Here is a 27901-nt window from a genome sequence, read left to right on the forward strand (position 1 = left end):
TGATTAATAAGGGGATCAGGGGTTATGGGGAAAAGGCAGGAGAATGGAGATGAGAAAATATCAGCCATGATTGAATTGCCAGTGTTGATGGAAGCCGACTGATAAATAAACTTTAACTTTAGATCTTGTTGGTATGTACTTGATGGGCAGAAGGGCCTGATTCTGTGCTGTATTGATCTATGATTCTATGGGTGGGATTTTCCAGCGCGATCACCCCTTAACCGGAAAACCTCGCCCAAAGTTAACAGACCTTTCCCTGGTTCGCCCTCCCCCCCGCTCCCCGCTCCCCCCCCCCCCCCCCCCTCCGCCTCCCCGCGATTCCCATGGCAGGTGTGTTAGGGGAAATCCGCGAGATGGCAAAACATCACGATTTGAGATATCTGGTCAGTTTATTGAAGAACAAACACAGTTTCTGCGCACAAACTCCTTCCAATACCGATATTCACGTTCTGCATTTAAGTAGCGCCTTTCAGAAAGTAAACCGCCCCCCCCCCCCCCCCCCCCCCTCCCCTCTTCAGGTCAAGAAAATGTGACCTCCAAGCCACTGGAGATCTTGAGGGATACAAAGCTCGGTGGAAGAGGTGGGTTCTAAGGATCTGAGAAGGGAGGAGAGTGAGGAGCAGTTGAACCGATTGGAGACATAATTCAAAATGGGAGAATCGGATAAAGATTTGAAGGGGATAAGGTTTGCAGGGGTCGGAGGAGAGAGTGCGACAACAGTAATCTCTCCCTCAATGTCAACAAAACGAAGGAGATTGTCATCGACTTCAGGAAGTGTAAAGGAGAACATGCCCCTGTCTACATCAACGGGGACGAAGCGGGAATGGTCGAGAGCTTCAAGTTTCCAGGTGCCCAGATCACCAACAAGCTGTCCTGGTCCCCCCCACGCCGACACTATCGTTAAGAAAGCCCCACCAACGCCTCTACTTTCTCAGGAGGCTAAGGAAATTCGGCATGTCCGCTACGACTCTCACCAACTTTTACAGATGCACCATAGAAAGCATCCTTTCCGGATGTATCACAGCTCGGTATGGGGCTCCTGCTCTGCCCAAGACCGCAAGGAACTACAAAGGATCGTGAATGTAGCCCAATCCCATCATGCAAACCAGCCTCCCATCCATTGACTCCGTCTACATTTCCCGCTGCCTCGGGGAAAAGCAGCCGGCATAATCAAGGACCCCACGCACCCCGGACATTCTCTCTTTCACCTTCTTCCGTCGGGAAAAAGATACAAAAGTCTGAGGTCACACACCGACCGACTCAAGAACAGCTTCTTCCCTGCTGCTGTCAGACTTTTGAATGGACCAATCTTATATTAAGCTGATCTTTCTCTACACCCTAGCTATGACTGTAACACTACATTCTGGACCCTCTCCTTTCCTTCTACACTATGTACTCTATGAATGGTATGCTTTGTCTGTATAACGCGCAAGAAACAACACTTTTCACAATACATGTGACAATAAGAAATCAAATCAAATATTAAGCTGATCTTTCTCTACACCCTCGCTATGACTGTAACACTACATTCTGCACCCTCTCCTTTCCTTCTCTATGAACAGTATGCTTTGTCTGTACAGCGCGCAAGAAACAATACTTTTCACAATACACGTGGTAATAATAAATCGAATGAAACCAAAATCAAAAGCAGGGGAGGGCTGTGGGGACCAATTGGGCAGAGCTTTGAAAGAGCTAGCACGGGTTCGATGGGCCGAGTGGTCTTCCACCTGTGTCCCTCAGAGCTGACAGACAGAGAGTTGACCCGTTCGTGGCTCACAGGCCGGACGTGTCCACCGCCTGAATGTTTTCACACGCTGGAGTGAAGGTCGTTGCCGGTCGAGGTGAGTTGTGTTCCGTTGGCCAGACAGGACAGCAGCGAAGCAAAGCAAAGCATGGCCAGTTCCAGAACATTCCTACACCTCAGCTGACATCGGGTACTTCCTTATTCCGCACGTGTTCTCCCCTCTGTAAATGCGAACGTATCCCTGAGGACAAAGGCACTGAATTCAGGAGTTGCAGTTTAAACTTTATTAGTTTGTCTCACAAGTAAGGCTTACATTAACGCCGCAATGAAGTTACTGTGAAAATCCCCCCAGTCGCCACACTCTGGCGCCTGTTCAGGTACACCGAGGGAGAATTTAGCACGGCCAATCCACCTAACCTGCACATCTATGGACACTAAGGGACAATTTACCATGGCCAATCCACCAAACCTGCACATCTTTGGACACTAAGGGACAATTTAGCACGGCCAATCCACCGAACCCGCACATCTTTGGGACACGAAGGGGCAATTTAGCATGGCCAATCCACCGAACCTGCACATCTTTGGGACACTAAGGGGCAATTTAGCATGGCCAATCCACCGAACCTGCACATCTTTGGGACACTAAGGGGCAATTTAGCTTGGCCAATCCACCGAACCTGCACATCTTTGGGACACTAAGGGGCAATTTAGCATGGCCAATCCACCTAACCTGCACATCTTTGGGACACTAAGGGGCAATTTAGCATGGCCAATCCACCTAACCTGCACATCTTTGGACACTAAGGGGCAATTTAGCATGGCCAATCCACCTAACCTGCACATCTTTGGGACACTAAGGGGCAATTTAGCATGGCCAATCCACCTAACCTGCACATCTTTGGACACTAAGGGGCAATTTAGCATGGCCAATCCACCGAACCTGCACATCTTTGGACACTAAGGGGCAATTTAGCATGGCCAATCCACCCTAACCTGCACATCTTTGGGACACTAAGGGGCAATTTAGCATGGCCAATCCACCTAACCTGCACATCTTTGGGACACTAAGGGGCAATTTAGCATGGCCAATCCACCCAACCTGCACATCTTTGGACACTGAGGGGCAATTTAGCATGGCCAATCCACCTAACCTGCACATCTTTGGACACTAAGGGGCAATTTAGCATGGCCAATCCACCTAACCTGCACATCTTTGGACACTAAGGGGCAATTTAGCATGGCCAATCCACCGAACCTGCACATCTTTGGACACTAAGGGGCAATTTAGCATGGCCAATCCACCTAACCCGCACATCTTTGGACACTGAGGGGCAATTTAGCATGGCCAATCCACCTAACCCGCACATCTTTGGACACTAAGGGGCAATTTAGCACGGCCAATCCACCTAACCAGCACGTCTTTCGGACTGTGGGAGGAAACCCGAGCACCCGGAGGAAACCCACGCAGACACGGGGTGAACGTGCAGACTCCGCAGACAGTTGACCAAGCCAGAAATCGAACTTCACACTCCGATGGGGATCTAGGACTCCATCGCAAAGGACGCGCGTGCGTCAAGGTGGTAAAACGGGCCTCACCCTCTGCCCATCTGAAATCCAGTGTCGGCCTTCCATCTTGTCCCCATACACTCCCTCCACCCGACATACCTTCGAGAGGGGACATCCCAGCCCGTGGCTCTTTCGGTTGAATCCGGAGAGAATTTTCCCAGCAAGACTTGACAAGCGGAACACGGAGCAGGTAAATACAAATCCGTTACCCCCCACGGCGCCGCACGCGAGAGAGAGCTTGGGGGCGGCGGGGGCTGGTGGGTGTGGCTGTGGGGGCGGAACTCCCCGCTGGATTTGCAGGGAGTGCGCTGTCGCCTTTGTGACAGGACTGGAAGATTCTGCCTGTGGGAAAGGGCTGGAAAATCCCCGCCGTTTCACTGAGGTGATTCCACCCCCTCTCCCCTGTCTCCCCCCCTGCCCATCTCCGCATTGTCTGCCTATCCTTTCCGGATGTATCACAGCTTGGTATGGGCTCCTGCTCTGCCCAAGACCGCAAGGAACTACAAAGGGTCGTGAACGTAGCCCAGTCCCATCACGCAAACCCAGCCTCCCATCCATTGACTCCGTCTACACTTCCCGCTGCCTCGGGAAAAGCAGCCGGCATAATCAAGGACCCCACGCACCCCGGACATTCTCTCTTCCACCTTCATCCATCGGGAAAATGATACAAAAGTCTGAGGTCACGTGCCGACCGACTCAAGAACAGCTTCTTCCCTGCTGCTGTCAGACTTTTGAATGGACCGACCAGATATTAAGCTGATCTTTCTCTACACTCTAGCTATGACTGTAACACTGCATTCTGCACCCTCTCCTTTCCTTCTCTATGAACGGTATGCATTGTCTATATAGCGCGCAAGAATCAATATTTTTCACTGTACCCCAATACATCTGACAATTATAAATCAAATCAAATCAAACTCCTAGGCCGCAGGCTTTCAAAACACAACCGGCAAATAGTTTCATTTAGAATCATAGAATAGAATCATAGAAACCCTACAGTACAGAAAGAGTGGGGCAGCACGGTAGCACAGTGGTTAGAACTGCTGCTTCACAGCTCCAGGGACCTGGGTTCGATTCCCAGCTTGGGTCACTGTCTGTGTGGAGTTTGCACATTCTCCTCGTGTCTGCGTGGGTTTCCTCCGGGTGCTCCGGTTTCCTCCCACAGTCCAAAGATGTGCGGGTTAGGTTGATTGGCCATGCTAAAAATTGCCCTTAGTGTCCTGAGATGCATAGGTTAGAGGGATTAGTAGGTAAATATGTAGGGATATGGGAGTAGGGCCTGCGTGGGATTGTGGTCGGTGCAGACTCGATGGGCCGAATGGCCTCTTTCTGTACTGTAGGGTTTCTATGATTCGATTCTATGATTCTAAATGAAACTATTTGCCGGTTGTGTTTTGAAAGCCTGCGGCCTAGGAGTTTGAACATCTGGGCCTGGGGAATAGGTGACCCAGGGGGCAAATAAAAAGGCTTCAGATGAGCATTGATGCATGGGCACGCCCTTTGGGGGGGGCCTGTTTGGTCAGGGAGAGCGACCGGTCATTCCAAGCGCGGCGGGCGGCAGTGCCAAGGGATGAACGAACGTCACAGGCTTGCAACTCACCTTCTCGCCCCATTTCGTCCCCCAGCTGTTCTTCACAATCCAATATGGCAGGTTGCCCTCTGTGGGGGAAAATAAATTCGGCAATCGTCAAGCGAGTGACGTCCCGCCTCAGCGGCGGAGGGAGAGGAGGTGACAGGGCCCCCTTGAACCTGCTCAGGGAAGGACGCCTGGGTTCCCAGAGTTCGAGGGCAATTGGGGCCCCCCCCCCCCTGGATAAGTTCCCCAAACTTGGCTGCCCATGGGAGTGGTGGGGAGGGTCACTGAGGGGTGCAAAGGTCAATTCCGAGGGCAGGCTTGGGGGAACAGACAACAAAGTGGAGCTCAGGTCGCCTTCAGAGCAGCCGTGATTTTATTCAAACGGGCAGCGTTCGACAGGGCGGGGCGCCGAATGGCCTTACTCTTCCTGCTCGTCCTTACGATCGGTGAGGCAGCTAACTGCAGGGCGGTGTCGACCCCAAAACTCTGATAGATTTTAGCAGGAAGGTTGAGGAGGGCGTGGAAAATGGGGTTACCCTTGTAACAGAGGCTATGGGAGCTAGGAGTAGGGCTTTGGGCCTACGGGCCTGCTCCACCATTCAATCCAAACATGGCTGATCCTCCATCTTAACGTCACACTCCTCTTTTCCCAAAACCCCCCTTTGACCCCTGAAGAGCTGAGAAACATTTTCATTTTCTTCTTAAACATATTTGGTGACTGCGCCTTTGGGTGGTCGAGAATTCCACAGGCTCACCACCCACTGAGTGAAGACGTTTCTCCTCATTTCAGTCTGAAATGGCCTCCCCCGGACCCTGAGACTGTGACCACTGCCCCCCACCCACCAACCCCCACCGGCCCTCATTCCTGGGGTGACACGGTGGCACAGTGGGTTAGCACTGCTGCCTCACAGCGCCAGAGACCCGGGATCGAATCCCGGCTTGGGTCACCGTCTGTGCGGAGTTTGCACATTCTCCTCGTGTCTGCGTGGGTTTCCTCCGGGTGCTCCGGTTTCCTCCCACAGTCCGAAAGACGTGCGGGTTAGGTGGATTGGCCATGCTAAATTCTCCCTCGGTGTACCCGAACAGGCGCCGGAGTGTGGGGGACTGGGGGATTTTCACAGTAACTTCATTGCAGTGTTAGTGTAAGCCTACTTGTGACACTAGTAAATAAACGTTAAAAAAAACTTAAAACTGAAAAATTTAGAACCCCCCGCCCCGACCCACCCCACCCCCCGCCGACCTGAGGAAACAACATCTGATTGGACAAACTTCTCATCATCTCAATGCTAAGTGGACTCCCTCGTATCCTAAGACTATGACCGCCCCCCCCCCTTCTGACACACGAACCCCCGAGTTCTTGGCAACTTCCACCAGTTGAAAAAAAGTTTAAGTGTTTATTTATTAGTGTCACAAGTCGGCTTACATTAACACTGCAATGAAGTTACTGTGAAAATCCCCTCGTCGCCACACTCCGGCGCCTGTTCGGGTAACACTGAGGGAGAATTTATCATGGCCAATCCACCTAACCTACACATCTTTGGACACTAAGGGGCAATTTAGCATGGCCAATCCACCTAACCTACACATCTTTGGACACTAAGATGTTAAGAAGGCATATGGTGTCTTGGCGTTTATTGGTAGGGGGATTGAATTTAGGAGTCGTAGCGTTATGTTGCAACTGTACACAACTCTGGTGCGGCCGCACTTGGAGTACTGTGTGCAGTTCTGGTCCCCACATTACAGGAAGGATGTGGAGGCTTTGGAGAGGGTGCAGAGGAGGTTTACCAGGATGTTGCCTGGTATGGAGGGGAGATCCTATGAGGAGAGGCTGAGGGATTTGGGATTGTTTTCGCTGGAAAGGCGGCGGCTAAGAGGGGATCTTATTGAAACATATAAGATGATTAGAGGTTTAGATAGGGTGGATAGTGATAGCCTTTTTCCTCTGATGGAGAAATCCAGCACGAGGGGGCATGGCTTTAAATTGAGGGGGGGTAGTTATAGAACCGATGTCAGGGGTAGGTTCTTTACCCAGAGGGTGGTGAGGGATTGGAATGCCCTGCCAGCATCAGTAGTAAATGCGCCTAGTTTGGGGGCGTTTAAGAGATCCGTAGATAGGTTCATGGACGAAAAGAAATTGGTTTAGGTTGGAGGGTCACAGTTTTTTTTTAACTGGTCGGTGCAACATCGTGGGCCGAAGGGCCTGTTCTGCGCTGTAATGTTCTATGTTCTATGTTCTAAGGGGCAATTTAGCATGGCCAATCCACCTAACCTACACATCTTTGGACACTAAGGGGCAATTTAGCATGGCCAATCCACCTAACCCGCACATCTTTGGACACTAGCGGCAATTTAGCATGGCCAATCCACCTAACCCGCACATCTTTGGACACTAGCGGCAATTTAGCATGGCCAATCCATCTAACCTGCACATCTTTGGACACTAGGGGCAATTTAGCATGGCCAATCCACCTAACCTACACATCTTTGGACACTAAGGGGCAATTTAGCATGGCCAATCCACCTAACCCGCACATCTTTGGACACTAGGGGCAATTTAGCATGGCCAATCCACCTAACCCGCACATCTTTGGACACTAAGGGGCAATTTAGCATGGCCAATCCACCTAACCCGCACATCTTTGGACACTAGGGGACAATTTAGCATGGCCAATCCACCTAACCTGCACATCTTTGGACACTAAGGGGCAATTTAGCATGGCCAATCCACCTAACCTGCACATCTTTGGACACTAAGGGACAATTTAGCATGGCCAATCCACCTAACCTGCACATCTTTGGACACTAAGGGGCAATTTAACATGGCCAATCCACCTAACCTGCACATCTTTAGACACTAAGGGGCAATTTAGCATGGCCAATCCACCTAACCTGCACATCTTTGGACACTAAGGGGCAATTTAGCATGGCCAATCTACTTAACCTACACATCTCTAGACACTAAGGGGCAATTTAGCATGGCCAATCCACCTAACCTACACATCTCTGGACACTAAGGGACAATTTAGCATGGCCAATCCACCTAACCTACACATCTCTGGACACTAAGGGGACAACTTATCATGGCCAATCCACCTAACCCGCACATCTTTGGACACTAAGGGGCAATTTAGCATGGCCAATCCACCTAACCTGCACATCTTTCGGACTGTGGGAAGAAACTGGAGCACCCGGAGGAAACCCACGCAGACACGGGGAGAACGTGCAGACTCCGCACAGACAGTGACCCAAGCCAGGAATCGAACCTGGGTCCCTGACGCTGTAAGGCAGCAGTGCTAACCCACTGTGCCACCGTGCCGCCCTGATGTAAGGTGTTGGGGGTAGGGTGCGTAACCTGGGAAGAGAATGACAAGAAGGCGTTAGGGCTAGGATGGGGCAGCAGGGCCGAATAGCCAGGGTCTACCCGCGCTCTTTCATGAGGGGATGTTGATGGTGGGGGTGAGGGGCAGCTCGGCGTGAGAGATTGCGTGGAGATACTTACCCACGCTGTAGCCAGCAATCATCACGGCGTGGTCTGTCGGATTCGTGGGGCAGTTGGATCTCAGGATACCATTGGTGTAATGCTGTGGGGAAACAAGGGCAAACTATGAGGACCAGAAGGTATGGAGTCAGAGAGATTTACAGGACGGAAACAGGCCCTTCGGCCCAATGTGTCCATGCTGCCCCGTTTTTACCATTAAGCTAGTCCCAATTACCTGCGTTTGGCCCATATCCCTCTATACCCATCGTCCCCATGTAACTGTCTAAACGCTTTTTAAAAGACAAAATTGTACCCGCCTCTACTACTACCTCTGGCAGCTCGTTCCAGACACTCACCACCCTCTGTGTGAAAAAATTGCCCCTCTGGACACTTTTGTATCTCTCCCCTCTCACCTTAAACCTATGCCCTCTAGTTTTAGACTCCCCTACCTTTGGGAAAAGATATTGACTATCTAGCTGATCTGTGCCCCTCATTATTTTAAAGACCTCTATAAGGTCACCCCTCAGCCTCCTACACTCCAGAGAAAAAAGTCCCAGTCTATCCAGCCTCTCCTTATAACTCAAACCATCAAGTCCCGGGAGCATCCTAGTAAATCTTTTCTGCTCTCTTTCTAGTTTAATAATCTCCTTTCTATAATAGGGTGACCAGAACTGTACACAGTATTCCAAGTGTGGCCTGACCAATGTCTTGTACAACTTCAACAAGACGTCCCAACTCCTGTATTCAATGTTCTGACCAATGAAACCAAGCATGCCGAATGCCTTCTTCACCACTCTGTCCACCTGTGACTCCACTTTCAAGGAGCTATGAAAATGTACCCCTAGATCTCTTCCATTAACTGAGTAAGTCCTGCCCTGGTTCAATCTACCAAAATGCATCACTTCGCATTTATCTAAATTAAACTCCATCTGCCATTCGTCAGCCCACTGGCCCAATTGATCAAGATCGGAGAGTTTGGGGGCGTTTAAGAGATCCGTAGATAGGTTCATGGACGAAAAGAAATTGGTTTAGGTTGGAGGGTCACAGTTTTTTTTTTAACTGGTCGGTGCAACATCGTGGGCCGAAGGGCCTGTTCTGCGCTGTAATGTTCTATGTTCTATGTTCTATAACTTTCTTCACTGTCCACTACGCCACCAATCTTGGTGTCATCTGCAAGCTTACTATCGATGTCTCCTAAATTCTCATCCAAATCATTAATATAAATGACAAATAACAGGCAATATAGGAAAAGAATTAGGCCATTCGGCCCATCGAGTCTGCTCCCTGCCATTCGATCATAGCTGATCCATTCTCCCGTCTTTTCCCCGTGACCTTTGACCCCCTCACCAATCGGGAACCTATCTATCTCTGTCTCCAACACACTCGATGACCCGGCCTCCTCTGTGGCAACGAATTCCACAGATTCACCCCCACCCTCCGGCTGAAGAAATTCCTCCTCATCTCGGTTCTAAAGGGTCCGTCCCTTTACTCTGAGGCTGAGCCCTCGGATCCCAGTCTCTCCGACTAATGGAAACATCTTCCCCGCGTCCACTCTATCCAGGGCCTTTCAGTATTCTGGAAGTTTCAATGAGATTCCCCCTCCCTCATCCTTCTAAACTCCATCGAGCACAGACCCAGAGTCCTCAAACGCTCCTCATACGTCAAGACTTTAGTTCCCGGGATCGTTCTGGTGAATCTCCTCTGGACCCTCTCCAAGGCCGGCACATCCTTCCTTAGATACGGGGCCCAAAACTGCTCACAATATTCCAAATGGGGGTCTGACCGGAACCTGATTAAAGCCTCAGAAGTACATCCCTGCTCTTGTATTCTAGCCCTCTCGACATGAATGCTAACATTGCATTTGCCTTCCTAACTGCCAACTGAACCTGCACGTTAACCTTAAGAGAATCTTGAACAAGGACTCCGCAAGTCTCTTTGCCCAGCATGTAAGATCCCTGAAAAGCAACAAGTTTTACATTCAAATCCAATGAGATGATGGGACTATATCCCCTATTGTACCTGCCTCGATCACCACCCCTGGCAGCGTGTTCCACACACCTGCCACTCTCTGTGTAAAAAAACTTGCCCCTCACATCTCCTTTGAACATTTCCCCTCTCACCTTAAGCCCGTGCCCCCCTAGTATTAGACATTTCAACTCTGCGGGAGAAAGATTCTGACTGTCGACCCTATCTCTGCCTCTCATCATTTTCCAGGCTTCGATCAGGTCTCCCCCCAGCCTCCGCCGCTCCACAGAAAACAACCCGAGTTTGTCCAGCCTCTCCTTATAGCTCAGACCCTCTAATCCAGGCCGCATCCTGGTAAACCTCTTCCGCACCCTCTCCAAAGCCTCCACATCCTTCCTGTAATGTGGTGACCAGAATTGAACGCGATACTCTAAGTGCGGCCTAAACCAAGGCTTCTAATATAAAGCTTTTTAAGTTTATTTATCAGTGTCACAAGTAGGCTTACATTAACACCGCAATGAAGTTGCTGTGAAAATCCCCCAGTCGCCCACACTCCAGCGCCTGTTCGGGTAACACTGAGGGAGAATTTAGCATGGCCAATCCGCCTAACCTGCACATCTTTGGACACCCAGGGGCACTTTAGCATGGCCGATCCACCTAACCTGCACATCTTTGGACACTAAGGGGCAATTTAGCATGGCCAATCCTCCTAACCTGCACATCTTTGGACACTAAGGGGCAATTTAGCATGGCCAATCCGTCTAACCCACACATCTTTGGACACTAAGGGACAATTTGGCATGGCCAATCCACCTAACCCGCACATCTTTGGACACTAAGGGACAATTTGGCATGGCCAATCCACCTAACCTGCACATCTTTGGATACTAAGGGGCAATTTAGCATGGCCAATCCACCTAACCTGCACATCTTTGGACACTAAGGGGCAATTTAGCATGGCCAATCCACCTAACCTGCACAACTTTGGACACTAAGGGGCAATTTAGCATGGCCAATCCACCTAACCTGCACATCTTTGGACACTAAGGGGCAATTTAGCATGGTCAACCCACCTAATCTACACATCTTTAAAGTAAAGTTTATTTATTAGTCACAAGTAAGGCTCACATTAACATTGCAATGAAGTTACTGTGAAATTCCCCGAGTCGCCCACACTCCGGCACCTGTTCGGGTCAATGCACCCTAACCAGCACGTCTTTCAGACTGTGGGAGGAAACCGGAGCACCCGGAGGAAACCCACGCAGACACGGGGGAGAACGTGCAGACTCCACACAGACGGTGACCGAAGCTGGGGAATCGAACCCGGGTCCCTGGCGCTGTGAGGCAGCAATGCTAACCCACTGTGCCCCCGTGCTGCCCTTCCTTACTGTAAAGTACCAAGTAGATTTGAACGCAATGTTCTAATAAGTGCAGCCTGACCAGAGCTTTACAAAACTGCAAAATGACATCCTGTCTCTTGTACTCGATGCCCCGAGCAACCAAGGCGAGCGTGCTTCACGATCGCAGCTCCTCCCAGTCTCTCCAAACATAATTCAGGCGGGAACACGGACAGAACTACACCCCACGACATCAAGATCCTCACCTGTAATCCTCCCAAGTTGACCAGGGTTGTGATAGTTCCATTCTGAGACACATACTGTTTCATTTCTGTAACAAGATTGTGTTCAGGCGTTAACTCAACAAGGCTCCTTCGACAGCACCTTCCAAACCCGCCACCTCTACCACCTAGAAGGACAAGGAGGGGTGCAGCAGGCACATGGGGAACACCCACCACCTGCAAGTTCCCCCCTCCGAGCCACTCACCATCCCGACATGGAAATATATCGGCCGTTCCTTCACTGCGGCTGGGGTCAAAATCCTGGAACTCCCTCCCTAACAGCAGGGTGGGTGTACCTACACCACACACGGGGACTGACTGATGTCCAATCACAATCCTGGAACTCCCTCCCTAACAGCACTGTGGGTGTACCTACACCACACACGGGGACTGACTGATGTCCAATCACAATCCTGGAACTCCCTCCCTAACAGCACTGTGGGTGTACCTACACCACACACGGGGACTGACTGATGTCCAATCACAATCCTGGAACTCCGTCCCTAACAGCACGGTGGGTGTACCTACACCACACACGGGGACTGACTGATGTCCAATCACAATCCTGGAACTCCCTCCCTAACAGCACTGTGGGTGTATCTACACCACACATGGGGACTGACTGATGTCCAATCACAATCCTGGAACTCCCTCCCTAACAGCACTGTGGGTGTACCTACACCACACATGGGGACTGACTGATGTCCAATCACAATCCTGGAACTCCCTCCCTAACAGCACTGTGGGTGTACCTACACCACACATGGGGACTGACTGATGTCCTAGCTGTGACTTCCCTCCCTCCCTCTACTACTCTCACCAACTTTCACAGATGCACCATAGAAAGCATCCTTTCTGGATGTATCACAGCTTGGTATGGGGCTCCTGCTCTGCCCAAGACCGCAAGAAACTCCAAAGCGTTGTGAATGTAGCCCAGTCCATCACGCAAACCCAGCCTCCCATCCATTGACTCTGTCTACACTTCCCGCTGCCTCGGGAAAAGCAGCCAGCATAATCAAGGACCCCCACGCACCCCGGACATTCTCTCTTCCACCTTCTTCCGTCGGGAAAAAGATACAAAAGTCTGAGGTCACGTACCAACCGACTCAAGAACAGCTTCTTCCTGGCTGCTGTCAGACTTTTGAATGGACCTACCTCGCATTAAGCTGATCTTTCTCTACACCCTAGCTATGACTGTAACACTACATTCTGCACTCTCTCCTTTCCTTCTCTATGAACGGTATGCTTTGTCTGTATAGCGCGCAAGAAACAATACTTTTCACTGTATCCCAATACATGTGACAATAATAAATCAAATCAAAGGTGTTTGTTGGAATATTTAAACTGTCCCTTTTCCAAGAACTTCTAAAACCCCTAACTGGGCCCCAAATTGAGTGCCTTTAGTGTCCAAATAAGGGTCCCTGACTGAGTTTTACCAGCTTCAGGTGGCATGTGCCGCATGGGGTGATTCCCAGGGTACCACTGCCTGACTCGCAGCCGGAGCGGGAGTTTCCATTTGGCCTGGGATGGGATAGGGACCACCCTCATGCCTTGCCTGCCCTCAGTGCCCTCCTCCACCCCAACCTACTACCACCCGTGCCACACTTGGGGCCTTGCTGTGCCAACCTTGGTGTCCCGTACACAGACTGAGGACGCACCTGCCATCGTGGGCCCCTGGCCCTCCGAGGTGCAATCCTACCAACAGCCACCGCCATCCGAGTGGCGCCGCCGAGGCTATGCTGGCCAAGAAGGTCATAGAGTCAGAGAGGTTTACAGCATAGAAACAGGCCCTTCGGCCCAACTTGTCCATGCCGCCCTTTTTTATTACCACTAAGCTGGTCCCAATTGCCCGCATTTGGCCCATATCCCTCTATACCCATCGTACCCATGTAACTGTCTAAATGCTTTTTAAAAGACAAAATTGTACCCGCCTCTACTACTGCCTCTGGCAGCTCGTTCCAGACACTCACCACCCTCTGTGTGAAAAAATTGCCCCTCTGGACCCTTTTGTATCTCTCCCCTCTCACCTTCAACCTATGCCCTCTAGTTTTAGACTCCCCTACCTTTGGGAAAAGATATTGACTATCTAGCTGACCTGTGCCCCTCATTATTTTATAGACCTCTATAAGATCACCCCTCAGCCTCCTACGCTCCAGAGAAAAAAGTCCCAGTCTATCCAGCCTCTCCTTATAACTCAAACTCATCAAGTCCCGGTAGCATCCTCGTAAATCTTTTCTGTACTCTTTCCAGTTTAATAATATCCTTTCTATAATAGGGTGACCAGAATTACACACAGTATTCCAAGTGTGGCCTTACCAATGTCTTGTACAACTTCAACAAGACGTCCCAACTCCTGTATTCACTGTTCTGACCGATGAAACCAAGCATGCCGAATGCCTTCTTCACCACTCTGTCCACCACTCTGACTTCACTTTCAGGTCCCCGCACACCCAACCCCCCTTCCCCCACCCTCGCGCGCCCCGACTCACCCGATTCGTCAGGGTTCAGGCGGAGACAACGTTTTATCTTTGCCACCACTTGGTTTTGATTTTGGTGACAATGTTCAACATCGGCCTTGTACCTGTAGCTTTCCTCGCTCATGAGACCTACGCAATCACAGGAAAAACATACGTCAGGAGGAATGGCGTGGAGTTAAACTCAGGGGAACGCTGAGGTGCTTGGGAGGACAACCCAGGCCGGGACTTGGACAGTTAATGGTCGGGCCTTGGGGAATGTTGTCGAACAGAGAGATCCAGGGGTGCGGGTACAGAGTTCCATGAAAGTGGCATCATAGGTTGACAGGGTGGTGAAGGAGGCCTTTGGCACACTTGCCTTCATCGGCCAGAGCACCGCGTACAGTAGCTGGGGTGTCATGTATTTTTTCTATTCATTCTTGGGACATGGGCGTCGCTGGCTGGGCCCAGCATTTATTGCCCATCCCTAGTTGCCCCTTGGAGGGCAGTTGAGAGTCAACCACATTGCTGTGGCTCTGGAGTCACATGTAGGCCAGACCGGGGTAAGGACGGCAGATTTCCTTCCCTAAAGGGAACCAGATGGGTTTTTCCCACAATGGGTCATCAGTAGATTCTTAATTCCAGATATTTTGTATTGAATTCAAATTCCACCATCTGCCGTGGCGGGATTCGAACCCGGGTCCCCCAGAACATTAGCTGAGATTCTGGGTTAATAGTCCGGTGATAATACCACTCGGCCATCGCCTGCCCGTTACAGCCGTACAAAGTCATTGGTACGGCCACATTTTGAGTACTGCGTACAATCCTGGCTGCTCTGCGAGAGGAAGGACGTTATTAAACTGGAAAGGGGGCAGTTGAGTTCAGGATTCCAGGAGGCCATGGCCTGGTGGTGTTATTGCTAGACTATTAATCCAGAAACTCAGCTAATGTTCTGGGGGACCCGGGTTCGAATCCCGCCCACGGCAGATGGTGGAATTTGAATTCGATGAAAAATATCTGGGATTAAGAATCTACTGATGACCCATTGTCGGAAAAACCCATCTGGTTCCCTTTAGGGAAGGAAATCTACCGTCCTTACCCCGGTCTGGCCTACATGTGACTCCAGAGCCACAGCAATGTGGTTGACTCTCAACTGCCCTCCAAGGGGCAACCAGGGATGGGCAATAAATGCTGGGCCCAGCCAGCGACGCCCATGTCCCACGAATGAATAGTAAAGAAAACTTGCAGATGGAGTTTTGTTTTATTCATTTGCCGGCAGTTGGGAAGGCAAATGCAAAGTTAGCATTCATTTCCAGAGGGCTAGAATACAAGAGGCTTTATCAGGCTCCGGTCAGACCACATTTGGAATATTGTGAGCAGTTTTGGGCCCCGTATCTAAGGAAGGATGTGCCGGCCTTGGAGAGGGTCCAGAGGAGGTTCACCAGAACGATCCCGGGAATGAAAGTCTTGACGTATGAGGAGCGTTTGAGGTCTCTGGGTCTGTACTCGATGGAGTTTAGAAGGATGAGGGGGGGGAATCTTATTGAAACTTCCAGAATACTGAAAGGCCCTGGATAGAGTGGACGTGGGGAAGATGTTTCCATTAGTCGGAGCGACTGGGATCTGAGGGCTCGGCCTCAGAGTAAAGGGACAGATGCTTTAGAACTGGCACGGTAGTGCAGTGGTTAGCACTGCTGCTTCACAGCACCAGGGACCTGGATTCGAATCCCGGGTCGGGTCACTGTCTGTGTGGAGTTTGCACATTCTCCCCGTGTCTGCGTGGGTTTCCTGCGGGTGCTCCAGTTTCCTCCCACAGTCCAAAGATGTGCAGGTTAGGTGGATTGGCCGTGCTAAATTGCCCCTTAGTGTCCAAAGATGTGCAGGTTAGGTGGATTGGCCGTGCTAAATTGCTCCTTAGTGTCCCGGGATGCATAGGTTAGAGGGATTAGTGGGTAAATATGTAGAGATATGGGGGTAGGGCCTGGGTGGGATTGTGGATGGTGCAGACTCGATGGGCCGAATGGCCTCTTTCTGCACTGTAGGATTCTATGAGCTCTATGAGATGAGGAGGAATTTCTTCAGCCGGAGGGTGGGGGTGAATCTGTGGAATTCGTTGCCACAGAGGAGGCCGGGTCAGCGAGTGTGTTGGAGACAGAGATCGATAGGGACCCGGGTTCGATTCCCGGCTTGGGTCACTGTCTGTGTGGAGTCTGCACGTTCTCCCCGTGTCTGCGTGGGTTTCCTCCGGGTGCTCCGGTTTCCTCCCACAGTCCGAAAGACGTGCTGGTTAGGGTGCTAACTTCTCCCTCAGTGTTACCCGAACAGGAGTGTGGCGACTGGGGGATTTTCACAGTAACTTCATTGCGGTGTTAATACAAGCCTCACTTGTGACACTAATAAATAAACTTTAAACTTTTACTTACCCTTTTTAACAACACTCAGCAAAGCAAGATCAATATAACCAGATGAACAGTTACCAGCATCCGAACAGTCAAGGAGTTCTACAGGAACAGAAAGATATCAAACCACTAAAAAATATAGCACAAGCCTCTCACGCACTCCCAGGACAGGTACAGCACAGGGTTAGTTACAGAGTAAAGCTCCCCCTACACTGTCCCAATCAAACACTCCCAGGAGAGGTACAGCACGGGGTTAGATACAGTGTAAAGCTCCCTCTACACTGTCCCCCATCAAACACTCCCAGGACAGGTACAGCACGGGGTTAGAGACAGAGTAAAGATCCCTCTACACTGTCCCCCATCAAACACTCCCAGGACAGGTACAGCACGGGGTTAGATACAGAGTAAAGCTCCCTCTACACTGTCCCCCATCAAACACTCCCAGGACAGGTACAGCACGGGGTTAGATCCAGAGTAAAGCTCCCTCTACACTGTCCCCATCAAACACTCCCAGGACAGTTACAGCAAGGGGTTAGATACAGAGTAAAGCTCCCTCTACACTGTTCCCAATCAAACACTCCCAGGACAGGTACAGCACGGGGTTAGATACAGAGTAAAGCTCTCTCTACACTGTCCCCATCAAACACTCCCAGGACAGGTACAGCACGGGGTTAGATACAGAGTAAAGCTCCCTCTACACTGTCCCCCATCAAACACTCCCAGGACAGGTACAGCACGGTGTTAGATACAGAGTAAAGCTCCCTCTACACTGTCCCCCATCAAACACTCCCAGGACAGGTACAGCACGGGGTTAGATACAGAGTAAAGCTCCCTCTACACTGTCCCCCATCAAACACTCCCAGGACAGGTACAGCACGGGGTTAGATACAGAGTGAAGCTCCCTCTACACTGTCCCCCATCAAACACTCCCAGGACAGGTACAGCACGGGGTTAGATACAGAGTAAAGCTCCCTCTACACTGTCCCCCATCAAACACTCCCAGGCCAGGTACAGCACGGGGTTAGATACAGAGTAAAGCTCCCTCTACACTGTCCCCCATCAAACACTCCCAGGACAGGTACAGCACGGGGTTAGATACAGAGTAAAGCTCCCTCTACACTGTCCCCCATCAAATACTCCCAGGACAGGTACAGCATGGGGTTAGATACAGAGTAAAGATCCCTCTGCACTGTTCCCATCAAACACTCCCAGGACAGGTACAGCACGGGGTTAGATACAGAGTAAAGCTCCCTCTGCACTGTTCCCCATCAAACACTCCCAGGACAGGTACAGCACGGGGTTAGATACAGAGTAAAGCTCCCGCTACACTGTCACCATCAAACACTCCCAGGACAGGTACAGCACGGGGTTAGGTACAGAGTAAAGCTCCCGCTACACTGTCACCATCAAACACTCCCAGGACAGGTACAGCACGGGGTTAGATACAGAGTAAAGCTCCCTCTACACTGTTCCCCATCAAACACTCCCAGGACAGGTACAGCACGGGGTTGGATACAGAGTAAAGCTCCCTCTACACTGTCCCCATCAAACACGCCCAGGACAGGTACAGCACGGGGTTAGATACAGAGTAAAGCTCCCTCTACACTGTCCCCCATCAAACACTCCCAGGACAGGTAAAGCACGGGGTTAGATACAGAGTAAAGCTCCCTCTACACTGTCCCCATCAAACACTCCCAGGACAGGTACAGCACGGGGTTAGATACAGAGTAAAGCTCCCTCTACACTGTCCCCCATCAAACACTCCCAGGACAGGTACAGCACGGGGTTCGATACAGAGTAAAGCTCCCTCTACACTGTCCCCCATCAAACACTCCCAGGACAGGTAGAGCACGGGGTTAGATACAGAGTAAAGCTCCCTCTACACTGTCCCCCATCAAACACTCCCAGGACAGGTACAGCACGGGGTGAGATACAGAGTAAAGCTCCCTCTACACTGTCCCCCATCAAACACTCCCAGGTCTGGAACAGCACGGGGTTAGATACAGAGTAAAGCTCCCTCTACACTTTCCCCCATCAAACACTCCCAGGACAGGTACAGCACGGGTTTAGATACAGAGTAAAGCTCCCTCTACACTGTCCCCATCAAACACTACCAGGACAGGTACAGCACGGGGTTAGATACAGAGTAAAGCTCCCTCTACACTGTCCCCCATCAAACACTCCCAGGACAGGTACAGCACGGTGTTAGATACAGAGTAAAGCTCCCTCTACACTGTCCCCCATCAAACACTCCCAGGACAGGTACAGCACGGGGTTAGATACAGAGTAAAGCTCCCTCTGCACTGTCCCCATCAAACACTCCCAGGACAGGTACAGCACGGGGTTAGATACAGAGTAAAGCTCCCTCTACACTGTCCCCCATCAAACACTCACAGGACAGGTACAGCACGGGGTTAGATACAGAGTAAAGCTCCCTCTGCACTGTCCCCCATCAAACACTCCCAGGACAGGTACAGCACAGGGTTAGATACAGAGTAAAGCTCCCTCTGCACTGTCCCCCATCAAACACTCCCAGGACAGGTACAGCACGGGGTTAGATACAGAGTAAAGCTCCCTCTACACTGTTCCCCATCAAACACTCCCAGGACAGGTACAGCACGGGGTTGGATACAGAGTGAAGCTCCCTCTACACTGTCCCCATCAAACACTCCCAGGACAGGTACAGCACGGGGTTAGATACAGAGTAAAGCTCCCTCTACAGTGTCCCCCATCAAACACTCCCAGGACAGGTACAGCACGGGGTTAGATACAGAGTAAAGCTCCCTCTACACTGTCCCCATCAAACACTCCCAGGACAGGTACAGCACGGGGTTCGATACAGAGTAAAGCTCCCTCTACACTGTCCCCCATCAAACACTCCCAGGACAGGTACAGCACGGGGTTAGATACAGAGTAAAGCTCCCTCTACCCTGTCCCCATTAAAAACTCCCAGGACAGGTACAGCACGGGGTTAGATACAGAGTAAAGCTCCCTCTGCACTGTCCCCCATCAAACACTCCGAGGACAGGTACAGCACGGGGTTAGATTCAGAGTAAAGCTCCCTCTGCACTGTCCCCCACCAAAAACTCCCAGGACAAGTACAGCACGGGGTTAGATACAGAGTAAAGCTCCCTCTGCACTGTCCCCCATCAAACACACCCAGGACAGGTACATCACGGGGTTAGATACAGAGTAAAGCTCCCTCTACACTGTCCCCATCAAACACTCCCAGGACAGGTACAGCACGGGGTTAGATACAGAGGAAAGCTCCCGCTGCACTGTCCCCCATCAAACACTCCCAGGACAGGTACAGCACGGGGTTAGATACAAAGTAAAGCTCCCTCTACACTGTCCCCATCAAACACTCCCAGGACAGGTACAGCACGCGGTTAGATACAGAGTAATGCTCCCTCTGCACTGTCCCCCATCAAACACTCCCAGGCACGTACAGCACGGGGTTAGATACAGAGTAAAGCTTCGACTACAGTGTCCCCCTTCAAACACTCCCAGGACAGGTACAGCACGTGGTTAGATACAGAGTAAAGCTCCCTCTACACTGTCCCCCATCAAACACTCCCAGGACAGGTACAGCACGGGGTTAGATACAGACTAAAGCTCCCTCTACACTGTCACCATCAAACACTCCCAGGACAGGTACAGCACCGGGTTAGATACAGAGTAAAACTCCCTCTACACTGTTCCCATCAAACACTCCCAGGACAGGTACAGCACGGGGTTAGATACTGAGAAAAGCTCCCGCTACACTGTCACCATCAAACACTCCCAGGACAGGTACAGCACGCGGTTAGATACAGAGTAAAGCTCCCTCTACACTGTTCCCCATCAAACACTCCCAGGACAGTTACAGCAAGGGGTTAGATACAGAGTAAAGCTCCCTCTACACTGTTCCCAATCAAACACTCCCAGGACAGGTACAACACGGGGTTAGATACAGAGTAAAGCTCCCTCTACACTGTCCCCATCAAACACTCCCAGGACAGGTACAGCACGGGGTTAGATACAGAGTAAAGATTCCTCTACACTGTCCCCATCAAACACTCCCAGGACAGGTACAGCACGGGGTTAGATACAGAGTAAAGCTCCCTCTACACTGTCCCCATCAAACACTCCCAGGACAGGTACAGCACGGGGTTAGATACAGAGTAAAGCTCCCTCTACACTGTCCCCCATCAAACACTCCCAGGACAGGTACAGCACGGTGTTAGATACAGAGTGAAGCTCCCTCTACACTGTCCCCCATCAAACACTCCCAGGACAGGTACAGCATGGGGTTAGATACAGAGTAAAGCTCCCTCTACACTGTCCCCCATCAAACACTCCCAGGACAGGTACAGCACGGGGTTAGATACAGAGTAAAGATTCCTCTACACTGTCCCCCATCAAACACTCCCAGGACAGGTACAGCACGGGGTTAGATACAGAGTAAAGCTCCCTCTACACTGTCCCCCATCAAACACTCCCAGGACAGGTACAGCACGGGTTTAGATACAGAGTAAAGCTCCCTCTACACTGTCCCCCATCAAACACTCCCAGGACAGGTACAGCACGGGGTTAGATACAGAGTAAAGCTCCCTCTACACTCTCCCCCATCAAACACTCCCAGGACAGGTACAGCATGGGGTTAGATACAGAGTAAAGATCCCTCTGCACTGTTCCCATCAAACACTCCCAGGACAGGTACAGCACGGGGTTAGATACAGAGTAAAGCTCCCTCTGCACTGTTCCCCATCAAACACTCCCAGGACAGGTACAGCACGGGGTTAGATACAGAGTAAAGCTCCCGCTACACTGTCACCATCAAACACTCCCAGGACAGGTACAGCACGGGGTTAGGTACAGAGTAAAGCTCCCGCTACACTGTCACCATCAAACACTCCCAGGACAGGTACAGCACGGGGTTAGATACAGAGTAAAGCTCCCTCTACACTGTTCCCCATCAAACACTCCCAGGACATGTACAGCACGGGGTTGGATACAGAGTAAAGCTCCCTCTACATTGTCCCCATCAAACACTCCCAGGACAGGTACAGCACGGGGTTAGATACAGAGTAAAGCTCCCTCTACACTGTCCCCCATCAAACACTCCCAGGACAGGTACAGCACGGGGTTAGATACAGAGTAAAGCTCCCTCTACACTGTCCCCATCAAACACTCCCAGGACAGGTACAGCACGGGGTTAGATACAGAGTAAAGCTCCCTCTACACTGTCCCCCATCAAACACTCCCAGGACAGGTACAGCACGGGGTTAGATACAGAGTAAAGCTCCCTCTACACTGTCCCCCATCAAACACTCCCAGGACAGGTACAGCACGGGGTTAGATACAGAGTAAAGCTCCCTCTACACTGTCCCCCATCAAACACTCCCAGGACAGGTACAGCACAGGGTTAGATACAGAGTAAAGCTCCCTCTGCACTGTCCCCCATCAAACACTCCCAGGTCTGGTACAGCACGGGGTGAGATACAGAGTAAAGCTCCCTCTACACTTTCCCCCATCAAACACTCCCAGGACAGGTACAGCACGGGTTTAGATACAGAGTAAAGCTCCCTCTACACTGTCCCCATCAAACACTCCCAGGACAGGTACAGCACGGGGTTAGATACAGAGTAAAGCTCCCTCTGCACTGTCCCCCATCAAACACTCCCAGGACAGGTACAGCACGGGGTTAGATACAGAGTAAAGCTCCCTCTGCACTGTCCCCCATCAAACACTCCCAGGACAGGTACAGCACGGGGTTAGATACAGAGTAAAGCTCCCTCTGCACTGTTCCCCATCAAACACTCCCAGGACAGGTACAGCACGGGGTTGGATACAGAGTAAAGCTCCCACTGCACTGTCCCCATCAAACACTCCCAGGACAGGTACAGCACGGGGTTAGATACAGAGTAAAGCTCCCTCGACACTGTCCCCCATCAAACACTCCCAGGACAGGTACAGCACGGGGTTAGATACAGAGTAAAGCTCCCTCTACACTGTCCCCATCAAACACTCCCAGGACAAGTACAGCACGGGGTTAGATACAGAGTAACGCTCCCTCTACACTGTCCCCCATCAAACACTCCCAGGACAGGTACAGCACGGGGTTCGATACAGAGTAAAGCTCCCTCTACACTGTCCCCCATCAAACACTCCCAGGACAGGTACAGCACGGGGTTAGATACAGAGTAAAGCTCCCTCTACACTTTCCCCCATCAAACACTCCCAGGACAGGTACAGCACGGGTTTAGATACAGAGTAAAGCTCCCTCTACACTGTCCCCATCAAACACTACCAGGACAGGTACAGCACGGGGTTAGATACAGAGTAAAGCTCCCTCTACACTGTCCCCCATCAAACACTCCCAGGACAGGTACAGCTCGGTGTTAGACACAGTGTAAAGCTCCCTCTACACTGTCCCCCATCAAACACTCCCAGGACAGGTACAGCACGGGGTTAGATACAGAGTAATGCTCCCTCTGCACTGTCCCCATCAAACACTCCCAGGACAGGTACAGCACGGTGTTAGATACAGAGTAAAGCTCCCTCTACACTGTCCCCCATCAAACACTCCCAGGACAGGTACAGCACGGGGTTAGATACAGAGTAAAGCTCCCTCTACACTGTCCCCATCAAACACTCCCAGGACAGGTACAGCACGGGGTTAGATACAGAGTAAAGCTCCCTCTACACTGTCCCCCATCAAACACTCCCAGGACAGGGACAGCACGGGGTTCGATACAGAGTATAGCTCCCTCTACACTGTCCCCCATCAAACACTCCCAGGACAGGTACAGCACGGGGTTAGATACAGAGTAAAGCTCCCTCTACACTTTCCCCCATCAAACACTCCCAGGACAGGTACAGCACGGGGTTAGATACAGAGTAAAGCTCCCTCTACACTTTCCCCCATCAAACACTCCCAGGACAGGTACAGCACGGGTTTAGATACAGAGTAAAGCTCCCTCTACACTGTCCCCATCAAACACTACCAGGACAGGTACAGCACGGGGTTAGATACAGAGTAAAGCTCCCTCTATACTGTCCCCCATCAAACACTCCCAGGACAGGTACAGCACGGTGTTAGATACAGAGTAAAGCTCCCTCTACACTGTCCCCCATCAAACACTCCCAGGACAGGTACAGCACGGGGTTAGATACAGAGTAAAGCTCCCTCTGCACTGTCCCCATCAAACACTCCCAGGACAGGTACAGCACGGGGTTAGATACAGAGTAAAGCTCCCTCTACACTGTCCCCCATCAAACACTCCCAGGACGGGTACAGCACGGGGTTCGATACAGAGTAAACCTCCCTCTGCACTGTCCCCACGAGGGGTCAATCATTAAAACTGTACCTGTGGTGTACCTACACCACACGGGGACTGACTGATGTCCAATCACAATCCTGGAACTGCCTCCCTAACAGCACTGTGGGTGTACCTACACCATATGGGGACTGACTGATGTCCAATCACAATCCTGGAACTCCCTCCCTAACAGCACCGTGGATGTACCTACACCACACACGGGGACCGACTGATGTCCAATCACAATCCTGGAACTCCCTCCCTAACAGCACCGTGGATGTACCTACACCACACGGGGACTGACTGATGTCCAATCACAATCCTGGAACTCCCTCCCTAACAGCACTGTGGATGTACCTACACCACACGGGGACTGACTGATGTCCAATCACAATCCTGGAACTCCCTCCCTAACAGCACCGTGGATGTACCTACACCACACAGGGACCGACTGATGTCCAATCACAATCCTGGAACTCCCTCCCTAACAGCACTGTGGGTGTACCTACACCACACACGGGGACTGACTGATGTCCAATCACAATCCTGGAACTCCCTCCCTAACAGCACCGTGGATGTACCTACACCACACACGGGGACTGACTGATGGCCAATCACAATCCTGGAACTCCCTCCCTAACAGCACTGTGGATGTACCTACATCACACACGGTGACTGACTGATGTCCAATCACAATCCTGGAACTCCCTCCCTAACAGCACCGTGGATGTACCTACACCACACACGGTGACTGACTGATGTCCAATCACAATCCTGGAACTCCCTCCCTAACAGCACCGTGGATGTACCTACACCACACACGGGGACCGACTGATGTCCAATCACAATCCTGGAACTCCCTCCCTAACAGCACCGTGGATGTACCTACACCACACACGGGGACTGACTGGTGTCCAATCAGAATCCTGGAACATCCTCCCTAACAGCATGGTGGGTGTACCTACACCACACGGGGACTGACTGATGTCCAATCACAATCCTGGAACTCCTTCCCTAACAGCACTGTGGATGTACCTACACCACACACGGGGACTGACTGATGTCCAATCACAATCCTGGAATTCCCTCCCTAACAGCACTGTGGGTGTACCTACACCACACACGGGGACTGACTGATGTCCAATCACAATCCTGGAATTCCCTCCCTAACAGCACTGTGGGTGTACCTACACCACACACAGGGACTGACTGATGTCCAATCACAATCCTGGAACTCCCTCCCTAACAGCACGGTGGGTGTACCTGCACCACACACGGGGACTGACTGATGTCCAATCACAATCCTGGAACTCCCTCCCTAACAGCACGGTGGGTGTATCTACACCACACGGGGACTGACTGATGTCCAATCAGAATCCTGGAACTCCCTCCCTAACAGCACTGTGGGTGTACCTACACCACACACGGGGACTGACTGATGTCCAATCATAATGCTGGAACTCCCTCCCTAACAGCACCGTGGATGTACCTACACCACACACGGGGACCGACTGATGTCCAATCACAATCCTGGAACTCCCTCCCTAACAGCACCGTGGATGTACCTACACCACACACGGGGACTGACTGATGTCCAATCACAATCCTGGAACTCCCTCCCTAACAGCACTGTGGGTGTACCTCCACCACACACGGGGACTGACTGGTGTCCAATCAGAATCCTGGAACTCCCTCCCTAACAGCACTGTGGGTGTACCTACACCACACGGGGACTGCAGCTGGTTCAAGATGGCGGCTCACCCACCATCTTCTCACGGGGGAATTAGGGACGGGGGCTAAATGGTGGACCCAGCCAGCAAGGCCCGCATCCCGTGAAGGAAGCTATTTGAATCCTGATCCTTCCTGTAAAGACTCGCCCACGCGCTATTCTGCAGGAGAAATATTTGGAGTTAATTTGAAGGGGGGGTGGCATTGTTTCCGAGGCACCTACCTTGGGTGGAGAGCGACTTCAGAACCTTCGTCTTGATGGCCCACTGGGACTCCACGTTGCTGACCACTGCGAATGCCCAGCAGGCCTTGCAGGAGTTTCCCTGGAGACCAGAGGAATGATCGGGGAGGTTACTGCACCTTACAACAACAACAACAACAGCTTGCCCCTCCCACAGCACCCTTCCACAAGGCCGTTCCCATGATGCCACGCAGCAGGCAGGATGTTGGCTTTCCCACGGAAAATGGAGATCCAATCGTGGAACCCCGACGGTGCAGAAGGAGGCCATTCGGCCCCATCGAGTCAGCACCGACCACAATCCCACCCTGGCCCTATTCCCGTCACCCCTCCCCTGCTAATCCCCCAGACACCATGACCAATCCACCTAACCTGAACATCGTTGGACACTTTGGGGCAATTTAGCACGGCCAATCCACCTAACCTGCACATCTTTGGACACGAAGGGACAATTTAGCATGGCCAATCCACCCAACCTGCACATCTTTGGACACAAAGGGACAATTTAGCATGGCCAATCCACCTAACCTGCACATCTTTGGTCACTAAGGGGCAATTTAGCATGGCCAATCCACCTAACCTACACATCTTTGGACACTGAGGGGCAATTTAGCATGGCCAATCCACCTAACCTGCACATCTTTGGTCACTAAGGGGCAATTTAGCATGGCCAATCCACCTAACCTGCACATCTTTGGTCACTAAGGGGCAATTTAGAATGGCCAATCCACCTAACCTACACATCTTTGGACACTAAGGGGCAATTTAGCATGGCCAATCCACCTAACCCGCACATCTTTGGACACTAAGGGGCAATTTAGCATGGCCAATCCACCTAACCCGCACATCTTTGGACACTAAGGGGCAATTTAGCATGGCCAATCCACCTAACCTGCACATCTTTGGTCACTAAGGGGCAATTTAGCATGGCCAATCCACCTAACCTGCACATCTTTGGTCACTAAGGGGCAATTTAGCATGGCCAATCCACCTAACCTCCACATCTTTGGTCACTAAGGGGCAATTTAGCATGGCTAATCCACCTAACCTGCACATCTTTGGACACTAAGGGGCAATTTAGCACAGCCAATGTACTCTAACCAGCACGTCTTTCGGATTGTGGGAGGAAACCGGAGCACCCGGAGGAAACCCACGCAGACACGGGGAGAACGTGCAGACTCCGCACAGATAGTGACCCAAGCCGGGAATCGAACCCTGGTCCCTGGGGCTGTGAGGCAGCAGTGCTAACCACTGTGCCGCCGTGCTGCCCCCTTATGATTAGACCAGTCGTGCAGTGTGCTGGGTATGTGAGTTGTCTGATGGGAAGTTTTGGTGAAATTTCCTGCCTCGATGGTGGGTTCTCACTCCCCTCTCTCCCAAGGCCTGTGTTTTCAGCCTGCCTTTCCAGGCCAGTGTTGGCTCCATCGCTCAGGCTAATCCTCCCCATACATCCCCGCTGTCAGCTGGTGATGGGTACCTGGTTTTTGACTGAAGTCACTGCACCCTGATGCCTCCAATCCTTGCTGTTTGGGACTTTGTTTCCGTTGCTTTGGAAGGGCACTTTATCACAGGAGGGTTTCGAGATTGGCTGAAGACTCCCGGACTTGAACTCCTCCTCTGAGGAAAAACCGAAAACAATTAATCCAGCCTCGCTCTCTCTCTCTCTCTCTCTCAATCTCTCCTTGCCTCTCGCTCTGTCTCTGTCTCTGTCTCTCTGTCTCTCTCTCCGCCTCTCCCCCCACTCCCCGTGGGAGCGAGTCCCACATTCTCCCCCACTCCCCCGTGGGAGTGAGTCCCACATTCTCCCCCACTCCCTGTGGGAATGAGTC

General features: G+C 51.5%; 1 protein-coding gene across 1 annotated transcript; it reads right to left on the reverse strand.

The window, feature by feature from the left end:
• Positions 1-373: 373 nt before the first annotated feature.
• Positions 374-27689, reverse strand: LOC144489958 (cathepsin L-like; the record flags this gene model as incomplete). The annotated part of the gene is made up of 8 exons (XM_078207789.1): positions 374-1985; positions 4914-4972; positions 8389-8470; positions 11936-12000; positions 14440-14556; positions 16827-16904; positions 26058-26157; positions 27550-27689. Coding segments are annotated over 8 exons (713 nt in total), but the record flags the coding sequence as incomplete, so codon positions are not given.
• Positions 27690-27901: the final 212 nt, after the last annotated feature.

The sequence above is a fragment of the Mustelus asterias genome, unplaced genomic scaffold (genome assembly GCF_964213995.1).
Source record: "Mustelus asterias unplaced genomic scaffold, sMusAst1.hap1.1 HAP1_SCAFFOLD_2717, whole genome shotgun sequence".
Taxonomy (NCBI): Eukaryota; Metazoa; Chordata; class Chondrichthyes; order Carcharhiniformes; family Triakidae; genus Mustelus; species Mustelus asterias.